The sequence below is a fragment of the Eurypyga helias genome, unplaced genomic scaffold (genome assembly GCF_000690775.1).
Source record: "Eurypyga helias isolate BGI_N326 unplaced genomic scaffold, ASM69077v1 scaffold514, whole genome shotgun sequence".
NCBI classification, from domain to species: domain Eukaryota; kingdom Metazoa; phylum Chordata; class Aves; order Eurypygiformes; family Eurypygidae; genus Eurypyga; species Eurypyga helias.
Window position 1 is genome coordinate 111,731 of NW_010245453.1, and position 17,852 is coordinate 129,582.

The window sequence follows — 17,852 nt, forward strand, 5'->3', positions numbered from 1 at the left end:
TTGAAAAATATTAAATCACTGGACATTTCTATTGATGAAAAAGACTCTAAGTAGATATGATTGCAATCTTCAAATTACAAAAAGGATATAGGAGAAAAGTCAAATACTAGAATCACTGTGAACCCTGAACTAGGGAACGCAAGCAGGCAAAGTATTATCTAACTAAAGTGTTAAGTCAGTGTTTTCTAGTATTATTATCTAACTAGGGGTATTATTATCAGGCAAAGTATTATCTAACTAAAGTGTTAAGTCAGTGTTTTCTACTATTTACAGTTTCTGTGTAATCCTACCAGTGACGTCCGCGGTCATTACTGTGTCATTTAACACTGAAATTCTAATAAATGCCTTGTCAAGGTATCTTGGGCTAAATGTTATTTGCAGATATATTCAAATATTTAGATGAAAATGTACAGAAAAGAACAACATTATTACGAACCTTTTTTCTGTTGAGTGCATTAAGCAGGTACCATTTAATTTCCCTGCTGAAAGGAAGTGAATGAACATATTCTTGTTTCAAGATTAACTACATGGCCACATGATTGAAGAGTCATTATGTGCTATGAGTGGAAAAAATTCACAGTATTACTGAGCAGTCTTCTTGCCCATCATATATGTGTGAACACAAACATATAAAAGCATTTACATTCGTTCTTCCCTAGCAGTAAAGTCCCTGAGGTTTCTCTGCTGTGCTATTTACCCACTCTGTCACTCACTGTTCTCTCTCAGATTACCCATTACACATTGCAGAAATCCAATCCTCTGAGGTATGTATTAGGAACATACTTTCTATCTGTTTATGCTTTTCACAGTCTATAAATATGAGTATATGAAAACCAACACTTTGAACACTTGCAATCTTTAACTGGCACTCATAGCACCTCAGAAAAGGAGGTGCTGTGAGTGAACGTATCTGATCACACTAGAACAGCAGCAGCAAAGCTTGATTTATAATCAAGATATTTCTTATGATAAAGATAATGTTATGGTCTCTCATGTCCATTTTTGCCAAGATATGTAGGTCCAGATCTTGATTCACCTCATTACTCAATCCATCAAGAACTACTAAATCTTGTTATCAATCTGAAAGCCTAGCCAAGTATTTGTGTTGAGAAATTAGGAATTTTATTTAAATTTCCATATAATTATACCCTTTTAAGTGGGTTTGGTTTATTTTGAAAACATTCCCCTAGTCAAAGTTTTCAAACAGAATCCTCATACCATTTTAAAATACACACATATACGGAAAGTAAAATAGAGTCAATTCCTGTCGAGTATGAAAAAAAAAAACCCAAACAACTCCTCACACACCAACAAAACACTCACATCCTTTTACTTCTTCAAGAGTTTTTACTGTACATTCCAGCTGAACAAGGAAAGCTATGTCTTCTTTTAATAGTTTTTTGTAAGGGTTCTATGAAATGAGACCAAGGTGAGGTACACTAGAACTCATGTCTAATATTTCAGGTCTACAGGCCTAAGGTGACTACATTCCTTGGCAGAAAGCAGCAAGAAAATCAGTTAGCAGATGGGGAAAATGGAAGATCAAAAATTATTTCTCATTCAAGGTTTATTATCAGCCCTGATCTAGTCAATTACATCACATCTTATGATTTAGACACCAGAGAAAAGAGCATCTATTAAAGAATAGCAATTTCTAAGCATTTTAGAAGTCCTTTAAGTGTAATCCTGGGCAGGTCTTGGCCTGACTTATATAACAGGAAGCTTTTTATTTCTAATATCACAGAAAAATAACATGATGTTACACAGACATTCTGAGCAAATACCAGACAAACCTGAAACAAAGGTGCAGCAAAGCACAAAGACTTCTTATTCTGCCTACCTTCAGGCACCTAAACAAAGAGTCTGAGTATCCTAATCTCCCTCTGTAGCCTGAGGAAGAAGATAACAGCCTTAGAATATGATCCGGACAACCAGTAAATTGAGGAACCTTCTAGAGGTGCTTTCTCTGCTGTTTACTAGAGGGGGAGTGCAGTATGTATCCTAATTTCAGTGCCTGAGACTTGAGTTCCAGGACAGCCTAAGCAAATCTGACTGCTGGCTTGGATGATCTCACTTTCCTTCCCCACCCATTTGAGCTACTCGTGGCATTCATCTAGCCCTACATTGCACTGTTTCACCATGTTAATCTGGCAGAAGCTTAAAAAACCCACTCACCTCGTTATTTTCTGCTAGATTGACTATAAATACAGTTAATAATTAGGATTCTTGATTTGGAGCAGTATGGTGGAAATATTGCTCAAATAATTTTTGAAGAACTAAATATTATCTACCAGTTTTCCTGGAAATGGCTGACAGTGGTGTAAACCACAGATATCTTAATGATTCCACAACATCATCTTCCATGGGTGTAGCAACACCGATTGCATAGGTTGACCAAAACAAGTTTTGCAACTCAAAGAATGGTACAGTAAGTTACACATCTCAAGACTTCGATTATTAAAATTTTCCAAAAGATCTTAAAGAAGCCTGGGGATAGAGAATAAAATGTTTTAAGTCCAGGAAGAGAAGGGGGAAAAAAACTAATAAACTCCTCAGATATTAAAGACTTCAGTTACTTAATAATCAGAGTGAGCTAGATCAACTGTTGGCTTCACAGATGCCTGGGAAAGTGTACCAGACCAGCACAAGTATATATTTTCTGGATTTGTTCTCAATATAACTTCAGCCTCTTTTCTAACTTCAACTAAATGGCATCCTCAGGGAATGGTGCCACTAAACCACACAGATGGGAGCACATATTTGCCTGCCAGAATACAGAAATTAGAAAGTATTCAGTTTACTGTCTCAACTTGGCATACTAAATTAGGTTTTCTAGACTTACAGATCACCAAAAAGAAAAATGAAAAATAGACATCTACTATAACCTAAAAAAAAAAATAAACGTATTTTTCCTTTCAGGGTAAACCAAGACCCAAAATCATTTGGATGAAAGATGGTGAAACTCTAAACTCCAAAGATGTGGGAATTCGGAACAGCAACACAGACACAATCCTCTTCATCAGAAAGGCAGAGCTTCATCACTCAGGAACATATGAAGTCACTCTTCAGATAGAAAACATGACTGATAAAGTTTCAATAACAATGCAAATAATAGGTAAGAACATGACAACATCAAAATAAAGCATACCATACAAAAAAACAAAAACAAACAAACAACCAAAAAAAAAAAAACCCCCACCCACACCTCACAGTGGCCATACTGAGGGAATCCAAAGTCCAACTACCTCAGAACCCCTTCTCTGACAATGGTTGATAGGAGAAAACAAGGACAATGCTCAGAGCAGGGCTAGCACGTAATTTTATTTACCTAGAATATTCTCTTAGCTTGAAATTATCTCTGTCCTAGAGACTTTCAGAGGGAGGGGTATATATGTGTGTCCCATAACTCCTGAGGGCTGTTTTTCTTGCATGATTTTATCCAGTCAGTCTTTTAATCCAGGCCTAGTTTCAGAATCCAAATATCCTTTTGCAAACAATTTCAGTTTAAGTGCATGTACAACTACCTATTTGGCTGATAGTCCTATTTGATGACCATGCAGTTTTGTACCACAAAAAAAACCCCATGAATTATCATTTATTCACCTTTTCCATGTTACTCATGATTTTATAGCCTTCAGTCACACTCTCCTCAGTTAACTTTCTCAAGTTTTAGACCTTGTTTTCAATAAGATGCCATTCCATATCTTCAATCATCTTTACCACCCTTCTTTCTGCCATTTTGAGAGTGATAGAAAGAATTTAAGAGTTCTGGTGTTCTTGGGGATAGCCATATTGTCCTCAAGGAGGGAAATACAAATCCTGGAATGGATATACTCTTATCTGGTTTCTTCAGCAGATAAGGACAGTGAAGATAAAATCATTGCACTAATATAGCTCTACTATTCTGAGAATTAAAAATGGCAACAAGACACAGCCCTGTGAATTTGGAAAATACACATTTAATGCTTTACTACGTTAAGAGTGTCGAGGTAGCTTGAGGCTTAGTGGAGGCTTATTCCTCCTATAAATTATATAATTCATATTCTCTTTTCTAGTGTCACTTTTAAAGGAATGCACCACCCAGGTTTCACTAACTTCCCTTGTGAGATACACTCTGAGATCTGGCCTGCTCAGATTTCATCAGAACTCTTCTATTTCTCCCCATTACAGCTCTATGAAACATTCTTGATAATTGTTTATATTTCTCTTTCCCCACACTTTCACACTGTCATCCCAAATTTCCTCCAATGTATCCATACATTTTTATAATATGCATTTTGGCACAAAAAGATTATTTAAACATAACTTCTAATGCTTTGGCATTAAGGTTATAATGCTGACTGTATTCTGCTTAAAGTTTAATAAAATAATGTTGGCAGCATGGTTATGTAGTGGTGCCAACAGCAAACAAGAAAGGCTTAACAAATTGAAGCAAATATGTCTTAATACCACCAGCTGCTTCTGCTCAAGAGGGCGGCTCCAGTTCTGCAATTGCAAAATAAATAAACGACACATAAAACAAAGTAATCCCATGGGACTTGGATAAAGGGGAGTAGTGCACCCTACACACCAAAATACCTTTCTAAAACCCATTAGTGACTAGATTCTAGCACATCGCTCTAACAGCTCGGTACCAGGTATCTTCCACCCATTATTTGGTACTATAGAAAGGCATAAAACCCCATACATGTTGTCACAGTTATTTCATAAAAAAGAAAATGCTGAAAAAAAGCAACCAATCTTATCACACAGATTAATATGTGTCATAATTGGAGGACAGGTATTAACTTTTTACTTCTTTGGCAGCATGCTCAACTGAAAGGGAATAAATACATTTCATTTATTTCCTGGACAAGAAGAGAAAGGTCTTGTAACATATGCAGATACTTCTGCAACCAAGGCATCTACTCTGATCTGTCAGTCTTTCATCAGAACTATCTCTTTTCAACTCTATCAACAGCACTTTTTGCACTCCAGATTTTATGTTCTCTTAGCAGGAAAGAGAGAGAAAGAAATATGAGTGATTCTGGCACTCTATATACTAGTAGAAAGCATATTCTAGTAATACTTTATGTGCTGTAGAATGGTATGCATAAAAGCCAACCCAGCTTTCAGACATATAATAAATCAGTCGGTGATCTTCTGAGGTGTCTGTTCATCAGTTAACTTCCCTTGGCAAATGTCTCCTTGATGAAGGAGTAACGCTTGTAGCTTCAGCATGTATCTGTTTTGAGTAAGGCAAGGATGCAGGTAACCAAAAGCTCTGCTGCTATCATGAGTCACCTGTTGGTTCCAAACAGGAAGAAATACTTCTGTTACTGCCATCCTCTGACATTATTGCCAAAACAATTGCTGCGGTTTACTCCAGAGACCTACAAAATATGAACTTTCACCGTAGGAATACAGTATATTTCAAATAGTTATAGAAAGGTCTTGGATAATGAAAATACCTCTTATCTCTGAAAAATACAATGTCCCTCAACTTTTTTCCCCCTCTACGTGAATCAGTAAATGATGCCTTCCATCCTGCCTTCTATTGACCAAATAAACCTCAATTCTATATTTTTAATTTTTTTAACTGGGACTATATATTGTTCTCATTATTTATATTTGAAAATGTAAATTAACCTTTTTTTGAAAGATTATTCACACTTTACCTCTTCTTGCCATTCTATAAAATTTAGTATTATGCAAAAAAACCTCAGATGAACTTGTACTGAGGGCAGCAGACTATTTCCACAGAATATAAATCCCCAGTCTAACACAGTATCCTACAGAGGAAAATAATTTGCTAAAGATGCATCACTAGGATTAACTTTTCCCATCCTGTGCTCACAATGCCAGCTAGAGATGTACTGGTCAGTACTAAGAAAGGAATATTCTATCTATTCAAAATTCCTTTGTATTCTTGCAGATTGCATTATCCCATCAAACCACAAAGATCAAGAATATAGAAGTCCATTTAGTAAATTTATCTTTCTATACCTATGACAGAAAGGGTTAAAGCTAATTATAAAGCAGTCTTTAAATCCAAAGTACGCCAGTGAAAAGAGAATTAGTACATTATGATTTGACATAGAACGTCACAGTTTTCCTAACAACAGTGAAAAGCTGGTTTATTATTGGTTTGTGTGTCATTCTTTAAGGAATTACATCAGAAGCAATCTGTAATTACATTCCTTTGTGCTTTGCTCTTCTCAAGCCTATATTCATCAGATTCTTATTATTTTCTTCATTCATCCATACCAGTTACAAAAAGGGGAGACAGTTTCCATTCATCTATCTAGAATGATCCCGAACTATCTTCCACTTTATCAAAAGACCTTTTACCCTGGCCTAATGATCTCCCCCACAGGCCCTGTAGCTGTGAGCAACAATCTAACATATCAAAAAGGGGAACTAGCATCCTCAAGCTAAGAGAGACATGAATATTACTTAATAAATATAATGTAAATGTCAGAGCATTCAACTAAAAAACATCAGTATAAATATGAATGGTCATTAAAAGAAGGAAGAAAGTTACTATAATTTTATAATATATATTCTTTTATGTAATTCCAGGTATCTTAAAATGGACATAGACTTCTGTACCTGCTTGAGAGTTTTTTCTTTTCCTAGCTATTACAGAGAAATGTCACTAGAGGGACAGCTAACACTAGTGGGCCTGTTGCCACTGAGGCAACGTGAAAGAGAGGCAGGGATATTCCCAAATGGCCAGCCTTCCTTATCTGAGAGGAATATATAAACAACAAAGGCAACTAGATATATTATTCTTGGTGTATCTAAATGGCTGAGGTAACAAAGCAAGTGATAAAACTGTAGTAAAAGAGTTAATCACACCCATCCAAACAACACAAACTTCTTATTCCATTTTAAGGAAGGGTCTGTCTGGTTCCTATGTTACTAATTCTACTGTGTCATCTACTTCTGTGGAGATTTCAGGCCTCTCAGAAGAATACTAGAAGGGTATTTCAAAATTCCCCAGATTTCCTGTTTACAGTTTCAATTCACATAAATGAAGTGCATTGCTATGGAATATAGATTGCTATCAAGCTCTATTTTTATCCTGCATGGGAGAAAGTGACAAAGCTCTTAACATATTGAACCAAAAGCTAAGGAGTTTTTTTCATGTCTTCTCTGCAGACAAGCCTGGTCCTCCTCAGAATATAAAGCTGGTAGACGTTTGGGGATTTAATGCAGCCCTGGAGTGGACACCTCCACAAAACGATGGCAATGCACAGATCTTGGGCTACACAGTCCAGAAAGCTGACAAAAAGACAATGGTAAGAAACTACACTGGGTCAGTGACTTTGTATGGAGTTGAAACTCTGGGAACGTGGAGACTTGAGGAAAATAGCTGAATTCATGACTCGCAGCTATGTGTCCAAGATATCCTATGGCATATTGGAGGCAGTTAAACATTGAAGAATAGAATCTAAAAAGAACCAAAAGGCTAAGTATAGAACTGTATAAACTGTCCCCCAGAAAATGTAGAAAGAGAGGCCTAGTCTGTCCCATCTGGTGGTGACTGGCCAGATAGGCCTACTCCTAAGGTGGAATTATATTTTCTATTTGGAATTCTATTTTTCATAAATGCAGGGAAAAACTGAAGGGGAGGAAGGAAGAGTTAGACTTGAACTCAGCTGCTGTGAAGAAAATTAATTCTGTCCCAACTAAAACTAGTAGAGCATAGTATGGTATCTACTGGGAGAGGTATGTATGCCAATCAAACTGGAAAATGTCTTTCTCATGGGAGTCCACCATCAAGTAGTCATGTTCTGAGGACACATCCTGTATCAAGTTCCCCAGATATGAGTAGGGAAAAAAATGTAAAGACATGGAGTTTTTTTCCCCTCAGAATGCAAGTATTCATACATCTATCACACCAGCTAGAAAATAAAAAGAAAATAGGTCATCTGATCTTCATGAGAAACAACATAATATTCATTTTGCAGGCTAGTGTTAAATACCTGTCTACCTGTCTTTTCCTTGTAGCAAGAAGGATCTCTCCATACCAAAACTAGCACCATGTCTGACCTCTCATAGCATCTTTCTAAACAGTATAGTCTTGTTACAGGAATGGTATACTGTTTTTGATCGCTATCGTCGCACAAACTGTGTGGTATCAGACCTGATTATGGGAAATGAGTATTTTTTTCGAATCTTCAGTGAAAATCTGTGTGGATTGAGTGAAACTGCTGCAACCACCAAAAATCCTGCCTATATCCAAAAAACAGGTAACATATTCTTCAAAACAAAGATCACAAAAGCCACTAAGTACCAGAAATAGTACATTAGTAAATGGAAAATATATTTTTGCTAGATGCACCATTAGACATATTTTCATTGCTTAGTAACTAGCACTTACAAAGTGTTTTAGCATCAAGAGCCCTTATCTAGGCAAATATCCTGTAAGAACACAAACACCTGTTCAAAAAAATTTAATCACACAGTCTTCTGAAACTACATTATCTCAATGTAATGATACAACTTGGGGGATATATTTATATTCTGGGGTTAAAAGTTTAAGATGTCTGTGGTAAAGACTTCCCCTGGAGACATATGTGGCTCATATTTTTTAACAGAAGCTGAAAAGCCATGATTTCCAGGACCTTTCTCTTTAACTGAAGTATTAAACATGAGATGTGTTTTAGAGTGAATTTAAAGATTTTATTATATCATAAATGCCATAGCTCATCTTTAATCATACAGGCAAATTAAGTGACAAATAGCTTGTTCACAAGTCAACAGAATTGAAAAAACAGTTCTCAGTATTCTGTTTCTTTGAATTGCAGGCACCACTTACAAGCCACCGCGTTACAAAGAGCATGACTTCTCCGAAGCTCCTAAATTCACTCACCCTTTAGTAAACCGTTCTGTGATTGCAGGATACAACACCACACTCAGCTGTGCTGTAAGAGGAATCCCCAAGGTACAGATTACATCAACTGTCATTGATACTGTTGCGACAAGCCCAGATGCTGCCTTAGAATTCATGCCGGTTCAGTGTGAGTGGGGAGTAATGTGACTATATTAAGAAAAAGTAAAGGTCACCCAATTATCTCCCACCTCACTCATAATGGATGCTTAACTAGAATGCATGGTGCAAGCATTTGTGGGGCAATACAGTGAAAGAGACAGAAGAAAGGACAGTCATTGCTTATGGGAACACCATGCCATTGAAAATGTACCATGTGTACATAAAATCTACTCACTGAAGGCAAGTAGTGAAAAAAACCAAGAAAAAAGAAGTATCTTCTCACAATGTGCATTTTGTTCTCTTTAGTCTTTCAAGAAAAGAGCAGCTAATGTAATGTACTGTTCCATTAACACAAATGATACATAGGAACACCAGACTTTTCTGCTCTGTCAATACATCCACATAACTTTGAGAGTTTGAGTTATTCTGCAAAATGAGCTAGAATAAGACCTGCTGTCATGTGTAAAGTTTTGGGGTCTTTTGCCTTTTCTTTTTTTTTTTAATCTCAAAGGAATATTTTCTCAGTCTAAATATCTTTGTTGAAGTCTCTTTAAAGAGTACAAAAAGATGTACATTTTTGTTAGGCAGGAACAAGCAGCAAAAACTCTATCAGCTAGGAGCTAAATTTAGGTATTGCAAAAAAGGGAAATAGGCTTTTTGTCTGCAGTAAGGAATTTACCATATAATGACATAATCTTGCAATAAATTTAAATTAGTGCAATCACAAAAGATGCAGTACTCTTTTTCCCTTCCCGTTTTGGCTGCTTACTTCCAGGTCCTCTCCCTTCCTCATGCCTGCTACATGATAGCTACACAGCAAAACATGTAAGATAATTGCCCAAAGTTCAAACTAACTAAAAGAAAAAAAAAGATAGTCTTAATGCAATCATTTGCTGCAGTTTGTTGGATGAAGAAGGAGCTCCAGACAGAGCTCAAATATAAAAAGGAAGCATAACCACATAAAGAGCTGCAAAAGGACAATTACATCATAGAAGAAATAACAGCCAATGTAGGCAAAATGCACCTTCCAGTAGCTGTCTCAGCTTATATTCATCATGAAATGGCAGTGGTAGTAATAATATTCCTCCTTGGTTAACTGGCCTTTTTGTGCGTCTGTATCAACTTCATTCAGGTTCCATAGAATGTTCTTAGAACTAAGAAAAACTTTGTATTTCCCAGGTACATTTCTGTACTTGCGCTGCCCAAATTAACCTTCACAAAAAGTTTCTGTACCTACTGTAGAACTCTGCGTCAGGTCTTTTTCACAGACAGTAGCTTATGTTGATAGATCTTTCCAATTCTGAATAGCCATAGATTATCAAGCATATCTCTGATATGGTTTGTACAGCATGAAAAATTACCACTTTAGACAGAGCCAATATTCACACACTGGTAGCAGTGTTGAAATAAAAGACATATACCCAGAACAATAAATAGGCTATAGAAAAAGAAGGAAAAAAAAATTCAAGGCAGGAGAAAATCCAGCCAACATCTTTAAAAAATTAAGCATGGCAACAGGGATGCACTGTATAGCACACCACGGGTCAAAACCACAAGTGACTTGGTAGATCTGAATGCACTCTACAAAACAGTGCAGTAGTTTTAAATTTTATGAGTAAACAAACATAAGATTTTTATTCTGAAAGTCAAACAAATGAATGCAGAGCTTTGACTCCTACTCTTTAAAGCCCTGTATGTGCTAACAAGCTTGAAATAAACAAAAGCAGTTTGCTTTATATCAGATATTTCATTTTCAAAATTGCATTTATAAAAATTAAAAGGTACATTTTCAGGTACCAGAAACAAAACACAATGGCTTGAACTGGTGCAGAGCCAACCACTTTATTGCTCTGCTGAAGCCAAAAGGAACTTTATCTTGAAATCCCTGAAGTTGCTAAAGATACGCTAAATGGTTTGGAAAATCCTTTCCCAGTCCAAACCTTGGCATCCCAAGTTGGCCACACAACTTCTGTGGACACTTCTGCTCTAATAATCTGTGCAGTTTAATTCCCCTTTTATATGATACTTGAAGCATTCAGATATATTTGAATAAGCACAATTAAATAACTCCTGAAGGAATTAATTTGTAGCTGTTTTGTATGGGTTTTTTTTAAAGCTGCAATAAAATAGGGTACAGACCTACATTCTCTACATGCTATTTGAGAGTTAAAGAAAATACTGATCATCTGAATTATTAGTTTCATGAGTTTGTATTGAATGACAGGTTCCTTGAAAATTGTTAACACTGCAGTGTAATATATAGCCCTCATAATGCATAACCCTTTGATGGCTAAATTAAAGCTGCAAGATCAGCTGCAAGTCTTCCATTTTCTACCTTCTGTGTTAAAATTCTTCTTTTGTGTTCTTCAGCCAAAGATATTCTGGTACAAAAACAAAATGGATCTCTCTGGGGATGCCAAATACCGCATGTTCAGTAAACAGGGTGTGTTGACCCTGGAGATCCGGAAACCAACTCCATTTGATGGTGGCTGTTATACCTGTAGAGCTGTTAATGAGTGTGGTGAAGCTGAAATAGAGTGCAGACTGGACGTCAGAGGTAACCAGATGAACCTTATGGATAACACTAATACTGCAATGCAGCAAGAGTAACAGATAGCTAAAACACCAAACATTTAAAAAATAATAGTTCCCCTTATAACCTTGACTTCTTTGGTGGTATATAAAAAGTTTGTTAATTACACACAACAACGTGATTGTATTTTTCATTCTACACTGTTAAGATAGATTAGGTTACTTGCTAGGTAATACAGGTCTGAAGGCGGACAATTATCACGCTTCTGACAATGTTTCTAGAGAAGATACTTAGCACTGGAATGGAGGTCTGCCTACAAGCACTGCACTGTGGATATTTGTAGATATATGTGAAAGGTAGTGAATGAGAGCTACATCACAAACCTTTTTCAAACACTGACAATTTGTCAAAAGGGACAGGAAGAAAGTGTCACATGTTTATAACACAATAAGAAATAACGAACAAATATTTTTGGTAAAGCTGCTACTAATGTATCTATTTGTCAATACAAACCTATATAGCACCACTTCAAGTGCTCATCAAACCCAGAGAGAGCTATGAAGGTGATCACCGAATCACAGAATGGTGAGGGTTGGAAGGGATCTCTGGAGATCATCTAGTCCAACCCCTCTGCCAAGGCAGGTTCATCTAGAGCAGATTGCACAGGAACGCATCCAGGCAGGTTTTGAAAGTCTCCACGACCTCTCTGGGCAGCCTGATCTCCATAACAGCTATTGAAGGAGCTCTGTCTTCAGCAGGGCAAACCTGAAGGTATTTCTACACAGCACAGAGTTCAACTTTGTACTCAGTGCTACGTCAGGAAAGTGTACTCAGTACACCTTGCAGTGCTGGGCACAGATAGCATCACCGAGGTCTTGGCAGCAAGCAGTTTAGCTGCTTTAGTACAATGATGAACTCATACCAAGAGCTCTGCAGCGTGTAGCTAATCTATGCAGAGCTTATCAAGACACTTAACGCTACCTTCAGTTCAATGGCCAGCTCAAGTATTTCTGTTCAGTGCCACACTGTGCAGTGTAGACATGGCACGAAGGTTGGTAGATCATCTTCTGAAGTTTGCTTTGGGAACACCATATCTCCTTGGAATCATCAGATAAAAGAAACTACTATAAAGCTTCCAAATTTCTTTCACCTTCAGCACCAAGTTTGAATTTAAAACTAGCATCCTTTAGCGTCTGCTGATATCTTACCTTTTTTGTTTGTTTGTTTGTTTTATTCTCCAGCACCTCAGTAAACCTCTGAATCTCAAACCATCTTCAAGCCAAGGTATGAATCAAATAGTTCAGCTGGATAAAGCAGCAATGGCTGTTCAGTTAGATGTAAGATTAAGTAGTCTTTAGATATTCATGTTAGAGACTTTATGGAATTTTTATAATGTTGGGGGTGATGATTTTTTTTTTTTTTAATTTCTGTTTGGTTTTTTTAATCATCATACTGATACCGTATTACTTCAAGGTAATTTCCTTGGTTTATTTTAAAGTCAGGATTTCATGGGTATCAACCTTTAATATGTTGTGCCGGTGTAAAAATCTGTAAGAATAACAGAACACTTTGCTGACTCTTTTCCTGAACTCACTATAAGCATCCCTCTAGGAGACTGTTCTTTATTAATATAAAGCTCAGCAGTATCAATAATCCATGTGCAGTACTTTAACCAAGCAAGCAGAGTAAAAATTAGAATGCTTCTAGAAGTGTAATCTACATTTTAGACTTTTAAAAAATTAAATAGCTGTAACCAACAATCAGGTAACGTGTTTGACAATAAGTCGTTCTCCCCATTCTCTGTCTCAGCACTGAAATGGAACTTGAAAAGAAGAAAATTGAAGAAATCAATGACGGATCATTACAGCTACATTTAGGAGTCCTGCTCATCTTAAAAGTAATTCAATATATGTCTACAAGGAGGCAGCAGTGTCTTGTAACGTCCTGCTCACTCAGCATATTTTCAGACAGTATTTCCTCTTTTCATACATCTGGTTTAGTTACATTGCCTCTGTTTCCATGTGAAGAAATTCAGGAAAAATCAAGATAAAACTTTCCCCCATTACATACATAAGATATGTCTCTCTCAAAAAAGAAAATTACGTTCACGTAATTTCAGACGTTTCCAGCATCTGAAACGAACATAAAATGGAGAGAACTATAGAAGTGAGGAATTTCTTTTCTCAGAATTCTAGCACACTTCATAAGAAACAAGTAGCTCAGAATAACAACTAGCAAGTTATTTGTAATGTTTAATCACTTTTCATTAGACTGATCTCTGCACAATAGAAAGTAACTTTCATTCCTACTGTTTTTACTGTCAGCGCTTGAAATACCTACTTCTGCGCTCTTGAGAGGATCTTTGCAGAACCGTGTCCAAAACACACCATTTGGGAATCCCTGGCTAAGGCTACTGTTCTGCTTTACATAGAAAATAGTTTCTCTGATAATTACTCACTACTGGGTTTCTAGCTTTTAAAAAGACACCAGTGTAGAATTCCAGTTAACAGGTGTTTCTGCAACCAATCACAGACATCACACGAAACTGCAGAGACAGTTTTGTGCATCAGATGAAACAGTGTAAGATGTAGCAAGGGAGATCATTGGCACGTAAATAAAAAATTTCAAAACAAAATGCTTGTGATGAATACAATAAAGATACTGTGATCAAGTATTACTGAAGGCTTTTGAAAATCTATGAATGGTATGTATTTATGCAGATAATTTTGACCAATTAAATGACACAATAGCATTTCTGGCTTCTCACCTACTAGTTTGAGTAGTATTTAGGATGGGGTTTGGGGGGGGTTTATTGGACCTGCAGTGGTTGATAGTAGCTCCTCGATGGAAAGTACTTTTCCATGATCACAGTACAAGAGAAGGTGGGATGGTGACATTAATCCAGGAAGCACTGCCTTTTTGGAAGAATCAACACAAGGGAACTGAAGTAATACCACTCTCCTGTCTCCAATGTGCCAGTAGAGATGGAAAAGTGTGTCTGACACAGCATGATAGTTGTACTAAACAAGCAAATACATCTATCAACAGTGTTTTTATTATAAAACGAGATGGGTATTTTGATTATTTTATTCTGCTATCAGAACAAAGAAAGGTACTCCTCTAAAACCAAAGTCAACGTATCCAAGGTTAATGTTTCTCTGTTGCACATTGTTATTATTCAACAAATAAATAAAAAAATTACAGAAAATATGCAAACAAGTTGATGTTGTTTTGTGCTTTTGTTTTCTGAGCAACACTTCTTTAAAAAAATAAGGCACACACCACATATAAAAGTCAAACATTCCATATTATAAAGAACGTATGACCAGAATGCAGTGGACTGAGAGGACATCCCAGCACCTGTGGGCAATGTTTGTTGAAAAGGAGAGACTGAATTGCAAGAGTTTAGATTACAAAGGGCAGTTTGCCCTAAGGAGAGTTTGGTGCAATACCAGATACATTCTCTTATCAGAAAGAGGTTTCAAAAAGAGAGTAGACTTTCCTGCTCTAATGGGGTGCAATACTGAAAGAGGTCAAAATTAAATCAAGAGGCACTAAGAATGGCATTTTCTGCTCAATTCTTAGCTATTCAACATGAGTATCATCTTTCCAGGAAAAGCAGTGCTTTCACAAGTGAACATTTATTTCACCTCTCAGCTGTGAAAAGCAGTATACTGCACACTGAGGCTTTCACTAGAGGTTAGTAATTTGTTCATGAAATTCCGTTGTTGAAATTGTCTTCAAGTATGAAATTCTACCATATATCAAATAAATATCCAGAGCTCACAAATTTGCTTTCTACTGTTTCAAAGTCCTCAAACTAATGACAAAGAAATGCCTCCTGAAAAACACTGGCTGAGATATTACTTCTGTAAGTAATTCATGCATGGTAGTGCCAAATAGTCAGAATCTGATTCCATAGGGCCTTCTAAGACAATGCTGTGCTTCTACATGAAAAACACAAATCAGTTTGAACTTTCAGAACCTTTAGATTGGGTCCACCCCTTGTCACTGAATAGTTACCAAAACCAAAACAAACAAACAAAAAAAAAAAAAAGAGGAGAGAAGCACACTCTAGTTTGTTTTCTAAAAATTATTCCTAAAAATGTAAATTCTGAAAATCCAAAGCGCTAACCACTCTTCACACACTGAAATGATGAAAATGGGGAATATGCACCTGCAAGATGTGAAGCTTCTGTGATTAGTTCTAGAAGGGTCTTTAGAAAACTGTAGGTGTTTCTTGATGTTTTGCATACATACAGTATTGTCATTTATCTGTTCTATTGCTGATACTGGCCTTAAATGTACAAAAGTTCACTAACTGTCCATTAATTATGTTAAGAAATAAATAAATAACTTTCATCCCAATCTGATTAAAACTGCATAATCTGATCTAAGTTTCTCCCAAACCTAGCTAGCTGCAAACAACAATTTCACAATTTTCCCCCATCACACGTGAAAGACTACATGACAAAAGATGGTTTTAACGATCTTTTCCTGTGTGGGATCTCCTCTGATACAAAAATCAGATGGACTTATCCGCGAGTGTCATAGCAAATATTCTTACCTTGTAGTTGTTAAGTACTGTTAGAAAGAAGAGTGTAAGGTAAGAGCAATACTTAAAAAAATATTAACATGAGCCATAAAGAAACGCTTATCTGCTAGCATTTTCTTTTAGCATATTAAGTGCCTTTCACAGCTAACCACAACTATCAAAAACAAGTCATATTGAAATCCTTTCAGGAGTTTCCTGAGACAAAACGACTCCGTTTTTGCTCACATGGATCCTTCCATACGAAAAATATATGCAACTTAGATAAACATAACCTCTTCAGGCCTATTATTTCTACCTACATCTATGTGAAATTGACTTTAACATTTGATGGTATTACAAATTCAATTTAAAACCTATCAATTCAGCCCTCTTACTGCCAGTTCAGTGCACATGCCTTTCCTTCAGAGAAATTACTATTAAGTAATATATCTCCAGGAATGGAGATACTTAGATACCTTGAAATAACAAACTTGGCCAACGTACAGGGACCTTGCAGTGCATTACTACATACACAGTAGCATGAGGCACAGAAATAGCCAAGCTAGCCCAGTGCTTCACTTGAGCTAAGATACCACTTACAAGAACCACCAACTAACCCAAAAATAAGAACAAATAACACTTCTGGTACTCCTCCTAGCTCAGTTCTCTCTGTGTGGTATTACCTGCTAGCCAAATAAACCCTCACGTGACACCTTAGCCCAGGATCACACATATTTCACACCACAGCATCAATTCTTTTGTGTTTCATCCTGTATTTCAGCACTATTGTATAAATATTATAGGTAAACACTGTTGAGCCACAAACTGCAATTAAACCATCAAATGCAAACCTAACCAGAACTCATTTCTTTTAGCTACCTGAGATTGCCTCAGGACTCAAATCCCGACCACTATTCTGTGAGCAAGAAATAATAGCAAAATGAGTTAACGGTTGACCAACACCTCATAAAACAACAATAAAAGGAAAAAAGCTTATAAAACCCAGGAGGAAAAAATTCAAAAGCCAAAGCATAACATACATTAAGAAACCATCTTTTTCTTCAAGTGTAATTCTAAAATTGAGTAAATTTCTCAAAGATGAAAGATTAGCTCCTTCAAGCCTCTATCAACTATTGCCTTACTTACTAATCCAATTTCAAGCATTACCCAAAACTTACTTGGTACAAAATTAAGCTCCTCTTCAGGCTGCTCACAGACTGAACTTCAAAACAGAAATGTGGTAGGGGTTTGGGTGGTTTTTTGGTGGGGTTTTTTTTCTTTGTTGTTTGGGTTGGGTTTGGTTGGTTTTGTGTTAAATGCCAACACCTGAATTTTGGGCAGTGGCTGTAGCAGGATTTGAGGAGGATTTCAAATTCACTCCCCTCCAGGGGGTGATTAGAATACCTCAGGACTACTGACCAGCTGGCATAGCACCCCATACCCCATGTGGCAGCCTCTTGGCTCCCGGGCCTGCTGGTTTTGCTCCCGTCAGGGACGCGCACTTGGAGCTGGAACGGGGGAGCCCCCGGGGCCGACGCCTGAGGTGAGGGCTGAGGCAGAGGCGCGTGACTGCCCTTCGCTGAGGCGGTCCAAACGGCTGGCTGGCACCGTGCGCAAGCTGCCCATCCGTGCCTTGCTGCCCAAGTTACAATACTTCAATCATACAGTGGGGTGAAATGCAAACTAAACCGATGGAGCTCAGATTGCCCTAACCGACGTTTAAGGGCCTGTAGTGACAGGACAAGGGGTAACGGGTTGAAACTAAAAGGGGGGAGGTTTAGATTAGATATCAGGAAAAAACCATT

General features: G+C 37.1%; 1 protein-coding gene across 1 annotated transcript in view; it reads left to right on the forward strand.

The window, feature by feature from the left end:
* Positions 1 to 11,590, forward strand: part of MYBPC3 (myosin binding protein C, cardiac) — a 60,731-nt gene extending 49,141 nt beyond the window's left edge. The window contains exons 29-33 of the mRNA XM_010150057.1: positions 2,920 to 3,115; positions 7,144 to 7,283; positions 8,078 to 8,237; positions 8,796 to 8,932; positions 11,351 to 11,590. Coding sequence (XP_010148359.1) covers positions 2,920 to 3,115; positions 7,144 to 7,283; positions 8,078 to 8,237; positions 8,796 to 8,932; positions 11,351 to 11,590 — 873 coding nt within the window. The remainder of the gene's footprint in view (positions 1 to 2,919; positions 3,116 to 7,143; positions 7,284 to 8,077; positions 8,238 to 8,795; positions 8,933 to 11,350) is intronic.
* The last annotated feature ends 6,262 nt before the right edge of the window (positions 11,591 to 17,852 follow it).